Source organism: Limulus polyphemus, unplaced genomic scaffold, assembly GCF_000517525.1.
Source record: "Limulus polyphemus unplaced genomic scaffold, Limulus_polyphemus-2.1.2 Scaffold934, whole genome shotgun sequence".
In the NCBI taxonomy this organism is placed as follows: Eukaryota; Metazoa; Arthropoda; class Merostomata; order Xiphosura; family Limulidae; genus Limulus; species Limulus polyphemus.
The window spans coordinates 372,316-380,469 of record NW_013666544.1 but is presented as its reverse complement, the minus strand read 5'-3'; the positions used below and the strand labels follow the sequence as shown (position 1 = coordinate 380,469).

The following is an 8,154-nucleotide window of genomic DNA, read 5'->3' as shown; positions in this document are numbered from 1 at the left end:
ATGGAGTTATTGTCAATTTATAATATTCAGAACATTCTAAAACAATTATGTCATAACGTTTGTTGTTGGATAGTTGGTGTATATGATAACTAATAATATATAATAATCAAATCTTGAGAACATTCTACAAAAGAATACTTCATAATCTAAAAGAAAAATGTTACAGTTGAAAAGTAAGTGTACATGTTTTTATGTATATGCTACAATTATAATATTTTATGTGATGCATATGCATGTATTTTAGTGAAAAATACAGTTAAACAAATAAACAACAAATATTTTTTGTCATTCATTTATCTTTTCATTATACGTGCTTCAAAAATTCAGATTCTATTACAAGTATTGTTCTGTATACTAAGTAGGAGCATCTGTTGCAAGAACAAAAATACGTGTAAACAAACTCAGTTGGAGTAAAACATACTCAGAAAAAAAAAACACTATACCCTGTCCAACATTTTTATATAAACACAAAAATGGTATGATATTCAAGGTGTAACATGGAGAAATAAATAATTCTTAAGCTTATCACTTACCAGCACTTAAAATCTTAAGCAATTAGTTCAAACATAGAAGGAAAATTATCTAAGTTTGAAGTGTACGAAAACTATGCTATATACAAATCACTAGATTTGCAGAAAACCTAGACAAGACATTAAGAATTTAGACAACCAACATCAAGAATCATTGATATTATAATATGTATTGAAAACTCTGTTGTCCTCCAGGTCATGATTTATAGCATCTTTGATAATTTTTATTCATCTAAAATAAAGAACTTGAATTAATTTGTATATTTTATTTATGTTAATAATATAAAATCATATTAATACATGAGTAAATACTGCTTTCACAACCTTTTTATAATAAGCTTAGAAAATTGGTGTAATTTTCACACTCGCATTCAACAACATATTTTGTCGTTAACTACCTTTCCAGTTACACATAGTTCATAGGTTTTCATTACATTTACTTAACTTGAAAAGATTAGGTAAAAGAACCCATATCAACCATCTTGAGAAAGAATTTTCAACAACATCAGTTCTCACTCGTCCTTCTGAAAACAATGTCATCGGTGAAGCTGAGTTGGAGAGAACTGATGTTGTTCAAAACTTCAGTTTCAGCTGTTCACAATATAGGTTTTGTACTTTTATGTAATAACATCTAACAAGCTTTCAAGTTGACTTAAAACATTGTTTTATACATTAAAGAAAGTTAGGGAAACATACAGAATTAAACTTGCTATAGTCTGTAGAGACTAAAGATTTGAAACCACCAGAAACAGTAGTAGTCAATACAGTCATTAAAAATTGTTTACTTCATCAAATATGTATAACAATGTAACTGGAAAGTGCATTCCATTTGTTAAACTACTCGCATCTACTTCCTTATGGGATACTTTTTCACTCTCAGAATTGGTTCAAATTGTCTATAATAGAGAACTGTTACTTTCCTTGATGACAAATTATTTGGTCACAGAGACATCCAAATATATTTTTTCACTTGCTATAGGTTGGTGTTGGATATAACTTAGCCAAAGCCAGTAAAACAGTTATTATTAATATTTTCTTTTAAACCTGATTAAGGTGCACATGCAAACAAAGATTCTAGAAATATATCAGCAGTATATCCTTAGATAAAAGTTGTGATAGAGCAACTACCCATTAATATATCTCTATCATAAGTGTCAGTTTTATCCTGGAGTTGTCTTTATGACAGGAATGTTAAACTAGTTTTTCAGAATTGAAACTACAAGAAATATACACTCATCTGATAACAGTATATAAACTAATCCAATATTTTAAGAACTCAGAAACAGACTGTGTGATAAATGTTACAGGTGGTAATTTCTAAATAGCAACTGCTTTTTTTTTCCATTCAAAGATATTTCCTCCTTTTATCAATTATTTCTAAAAGTTATAACTTCAATCATCTTATACATATATAATATTTACAAATCTTAAAATGTGATTCTCAACATGATAAAACTAAATTCTTAACTACAAAGGTAATGTATGGAAGACTAACGGTATTCATGTTTCAATTTAATTGGAAGAGTCTTAATTTGAATTTCATCTTGCATTTTTCTAAGAGTTTCTTTCTGGGTAAGTAACTTTATTTTGTGGAAATTATAATTAGTGTTTCCACTTCACTGTTTATCTAAAACTAATTAATTAAAGCAAAGAAATTAAAGCCTGAAGTAAAAAAAAAAAAATATATTTTTACCTCATAATATCCTATTTAATTAATATTACTGGACAGTTCCTTAGAAGATATTATTTGCTGACTATTAAGAGCATTTAACATCCTTATAGAAAAAGTGTTTGAAATGAAGTGTATGGAAACATTTTCACCACTTTTAAGTCTTGCAAGGATTTGTTACTGCCACATATACTAGTCCACACGAGAAGAATAGATTAATAAGCAGGAAAGGATTTACTTGCTATATTATTACACAATGAACATTCTCTTAGGAAGCTCTCATAGCTTGAATTCACTATACAAACATTTTTTTGTTTTCCAATCTATCTGAAAGATCTATAAGTTAAAAAAAACATTTATTTTACAAATAATTATGATTTATTCCATGATTGAAAGGGCTATGCTAACAATATTAGAACCTTCAAAGTATGAAATGCTGTATTATAAAATGAATATTTTAAAACTACAATTTTAGGGATACACGATTCTCTATTACGACAGATGATCATGTAATAAGCAAAATCTTAACAACCAAACATCAAGAATACACTTGTTATGCTTTCTATTTCACACCCACACATATTTAACAACTGCCTACAAAAAAAACTACACATCCAGAATAACAAATGGTTTTCTTATATTGTAATATGTTCATCAAGAGTGGTTTTCCTCAACATTATATCTTTATATGTTTGGGAAAATTTACAATATCAGAACTATAAAAAAAAAAGCAATTCTAAAACAGATATCCTTTTATATGTGCATTTTTATCAACCCATGAAATTACCATAGATAAATGTGAGCAACACTACCAACACAATCTTAAAATACATTAAGCACTGGTTCTCCAAAATTCAATTACATCCACAATATGTTTTCCTTAACTAATTTAAGCTCTTCTTATAGCAAGTTACAACCATTGCCATTTCTAATTCAAATACATGTAATATAAATAAAGAACATTTTCTGTGGGTTTCTTCCATAAAACTGCAGAACAAAAACCATAAGAACTATAACATCTCTAGAGTTGATGAGGGTGGTGGCTGCAAATGAGCAAAAGTTGATATTACAGAAATTGAAGGAACAAACATTTTTCCAAACACAACACACCACCATACTGTCTTATGTTTCCACTGTGCTGTAATATGTTTCGAAAATGTTAGTTTTATTCGCAATCATTCTTTCATAACCATGTGTTAAGAGTATCACAGAGGCTATGCTGCTCCACTCTGGGTTACTATTTTACAATCAAATTTTGGCAGCCCCAAGAGCTTCAGCTAAATCATCCGGATAACAATTTTCTGTTTCCCACTGTATGTCAGAGTTCTGTGTTGGAAGGCAGGATGATGAGACTTGTCTGACTGTTTCTAAAGGAAGACAGGTAATGTATGATGTATCAGATGATGGCAGAGAATCAGATGGCACTGCACGTTGTCTTTGCACTGTACTTTGGTTACCAAGCTGATTGTTCCTTGAAGATTCTTCATCATCATACAGCCTGCCAGTGTTTGGATTACAAAGCCCTGGTGTGTAAGGAGGTGGAGGATCTTCTATGAGAAATAAATATAAGTAAAATCCTATAATAACATATTCTAAATACAGCATCAACTAACAAGTACAAGTGGTATACAAAGAAATAAAAAACATATTATATAACAGTTTATTAGACTTTGTTAAGAACAATATATCTGTAATGTACAAAACAAACAAAAGTTAAACATTCCTTCACTGGAAGTTACTAAAGTACCATCGTCGAAAAAAAAAGGGGGAATATCCTTCAAAATGACCTTGCCTTTTACCCCCCAGTGGCACAGCGGTATGTTTGCGGACTTACAACGCTAGAATCCGGGTTTCGATACCCGTGGTGGGCAGAGCACAGATAGCCCATTGTGTAGCTTTGTGCTTAATTACAAACAAACCTTGCCTTTCATGTTGACTGTATATGATATTAAATTAAAGTTTATTTGAATTACAAATATGCTTGTGCTAGCTTTAAGGTTGCTTATATGTAATACAGAGACACTAGTTAACAATTACTAACACAAAACATACAATATTTACTTCATATATTGTGCTTTAGATGTATTTACATTGTACTTAATTTATACAGTTACATTAAGGAACTTCTCTCAAAGATAAATTTCTACAATGTTTGTGCCAGGTATTAGCTTGGTTCATTCCTTTATCATGCTAAATTATTTTGTTCTGAAGCACCATAAAAAATATGCAAGTTCAATTAAAGATATAATCTCTCTTATAAACATGTGTTAAATGTTTCTCTTTACTGTATTTAAAAATATTATTATGTATTTGAAAAAAGAAAATACTTTTTTTTTGCTAAATGTATGTACCAAGTTGAAACTATAAATCTGATGTTTCAATTGCTGCAGTTTGGCGTTTTACTTGTTTTTACTGTACTTCATTTTTCAGATACATTATGTATAGGGCTTTCCAGTATATTTATTGGAATAGACATCTGAAGCACAGACTTACTGAGAAAAAAAATTAATGTTGAAACTTACCGGACACAGAAGCAATTATTTAAAATGTACCAACTTGTTTGTTGCATGTTCTACAACTCAACACAATAATTTGCTGAAAAATCTAACATTAAACATATACTTATCAGCAAAAAGTGTATAACACAATTCTGAAAAATAATTAATGAATACCTACATTACAAAACAAGAAAATGATAAACAAGTATTTAAAAACTCAATATGAAGCAAGTTATGAATCAAAATTACAACAAACCACTGCACTCGTATATTTTAACTACATGAATTTTCTAAAAAAATGAAATCCTAAACTTTTGTTACTGAATCAGCAGTAACTCTTACCTATGGAGGGATTACACGGAAGGAGACGATAGTTATGTTGTCTGTACTGTAAAACCTTTTCTCTAGCTTTAATTACTGCCAACTTAGTGGATCCTGACCCTATAGAAGAAAAAAAAGATCAGACTAATGCTATGGAGAAAAATATGAGAACAGTGTAAGTCAGAAGAAAACTTTTTTTTTCATATAAGTAAATTTTGAATTATGTGTTTTATTTATATTTTGTTTACAGTCAATGAAGATGGTATAAAAAACTGGTAGTTTTACATGTTTACCATATAATAAGTGCTAAGAGCAAAATTATGATTTAATGAAAACGTACCTTAATGATACTCTTACAACAAAGCTCAACAGCAACTGAAAAAGAATCGTAATATCTACAACCTAGAAATGACATTACCCATCACTTGGTAATTTATCAACTAGAAAACTCAAGTTTTTCCTCAGAGCTAATGTATCATGAATCTTAATTGTTACAATACAAAATATCATCCACTCCTGAAAAGAAACCTTGAACTACAAAACCTTAATACGGTGTCATAGTTAAGATAACTGATAATTTCACTCTTCCGTCATTAGTTATATATATATATTTGGTTAATTCTTCTAAATTTGTTTCATGTGCTCTGTATAAACATGTACTCATCCATTTGCTTAGTTAAAGGTAATAAACAGCATCAGCTATCTCATGAAAGCTTGTGACTCCGTATCTGTATCCACTCCCTGATTCCAGGGCAAGCTGATCTACAGATATTGGTGCAAGGTGATATGAAAAATGTTATTTGTAATAGTCATTAACTTAAGTATTTATGGATTGTGGGACACCACACTTAGGAAATTCTTCCCAGACTCCAGCAGCTAGTTGTGGTCATTCAGTAAAATATGAAAGCCGGCCAAGTAAGTGAAACACACATTTACACATTGTATTATTAAATCTTTCCATTTTATTGTTACATTGGTGTATTTGTGATTCTTTGCTCTGTGTGTTCAATTTATTCTCTAAGTAACATTTCCTAAACCTTCAGTTTCATGGCAACTTTTTTGGTTATCTGTTGGATACCAGTAAACCTAAATACCACAGACTAGTTAAAAGTAACATTTTTCTGTGGTAATCTTTTTATCTTATTTGGATTGAGTCAAACCAGAAACCTGTCACATACATACACGGTGAGTGCTCTACCAATAAGTTATAGGTTTAAACCACTGGTAATTGCTAATAAGGCATTTTGTAACAGCTGAAACTACCAAAAAAGATTAAATCTAAAGAAAGAAATCTAACTTACAATTTGAAGAAAAATGAAAATTTCCAATTCCATTGATTCAAGGCCAGATTCTATTTAGTATTTATTAAATATATTCACTTGAATGACATCTTATGCACACTATGAACCAAAAAGTTACTTTAAGAAAACCCTATGGTTCAGCATAACCACTTCTAATTTTAAACTGTTAACCAGAGGAAAGGCAAACAATCATGAGCACCCACCACCTGAAGTGGCTACTCTTAACTGAATAGTGTGATTGACTGTCACCTTTATAATATACTTACAGTGAAAAAGTGAAGCATGTTTGGTACTGCCATGTCTCAAACCCAAAACTCTCGGATCACCAGTCTGATAAACAAACCAGTAGGCCACAATCAAGCCTATGGTTAATAACTTTATCAAATCTATTCTTGTTAATGCTCTGAAAGCCTAGCAACTGTGAATCAACAAAATCCAAGTTTCACACTTCTCCTCAAGTTTTTACCCCCCCCCCCCCAAAAATAAAGACGTACCTGGAACTCAGACCAGTACCTGGAACTCAGACCAGAGAAAGGAAGTTATACCTTTAAATCAGAACTATTTTAGTATTTCAGTCTCTACCTACCAGTGTATTTGACCTCATTTAAGTCTCTATCATGAACATCTGGAACGTAATGGGATATCTCCTGAAATACAAACAACAGTTTGGTTGGAATACTTTATCTGATCTTTTTGTGAAAAACATCACATTTATATTCAAACAGAGTAACTATATTAAAACAAAGAAAAGAAAACTTATCAATATAAAATATTCTGAATACCCAACACTGCAAGAAAAACAGTTGTTATCTATAAAATTGCTTTCTTATACACTGAAGCACCTTCTTGATTGCACAAGGAAATTTGTTAACGAGATTTACGTTGTATGAAAAAATATATATATTACCTTGTTTAAATCACTCCAAATCTAAGTAATATTTTATGATATAATGTAACAGTTTAAGGTAATTGTGTTACTTCACCTTTTGAGCATCAAAAATGATTGCACATTTACTGGACATCTCCACATAAGCATCAGAAACCTTGATCAGTCCTTCTTTCAATCTTATGAGTTTCACAGATTCATTTTCATGTACACGCTCCATCACTGTAATAGAGAGATTCTCCAAGAGCAACTTGATTTATAGCATTATAATCTATTGTGTAAAAATCAAAGCTAACTTAAAGTAGGTAAATTTTAAGCCTGATTTCAAAAGAACCCTAAGTGTGTATGTACTCTAAAAATCGACCACAAAATCAAAGAATATAAATGTTACATCAAAACAATTTTCATAACCCATGTCAAGTGGACTGTTCTTTATCATAGTGGCTGTTAGTAACATGATATATATAAATTATATTTATTTTAGTGAGAAAAACAAAAGTAAAACATATTCTTTTGCAGCAGTCTTGAAAGACAAAAATTCTGGTTAACCTTATCGCCACGAGTATCCTTTACTGCACATGACACAAGGTTTTAGTGTCTTACATTCAAATTTTATTAAACTACTTTTTGTTTACTTTATACTAATAAGTATAGCATAAAATATTAGCTAATAATCCATATTTTAATAGCATACAAGTTTAAATTCTTAATTCTATAAGGCAATATTTAAACAAAAATCCTGAATTTCCCCTAGTATGACACATGACACATTTTCTCTAGGTATCTCCTCTTCTCTAGTTTATCCACCACCCTTCCAGTAACTATGAAATTAAATATAAATTACTAACTATAAAATTGTCATTGTTCAGACAAACCATAATTTTTATAGTCTTTTTGGTTATAGAGTTATCAAACAGAAAATCAGACCCCTCCTGCCACACCCACCTAT

At 30.3% G+C, this 8,154-nt stretch overlaps 1 protein-coding gene across 3 annotated transcripts in view; it reads right to left on the bottom strand.

The window, feature by feature from the left end:
- Positions 1-276: 276 nt before the first annotated feature.
- LOC106461326 overlaps positions 277-8,154 on the bottom strand; it is a 25,602-nt gene continuing 17,724 nt past the window's right edge. For 2 of the 3 annotated variants that reach the window (XM_013921141.2, XM_022388197.1), the window contains exons 9-12: positions 7,303-7,427; positions 6,906-6,966; positions 5,040-5,138; positions 277-3,749 (exon numbers count right to left, since the gene is read on the bottom strand). In XM_013921141.2, coding sequence (XP_013776595.1) covers positions 3,448-3,749; positions 5,040-5,138; positions 6,906-6,966; positions 7,303-7,427 — 587 coding nt within the window. In that variant the 3' untranslated portion in view covers positions 277-3,447. The remainder of the gene's footprint in view (positions 3,750-5,039; positions 5,139-6,905; positions 6,967-7,302; positions 7,428-8,154) is intronic. The other variant, XM_022388198.1, reaches the window with a different exon arrangement.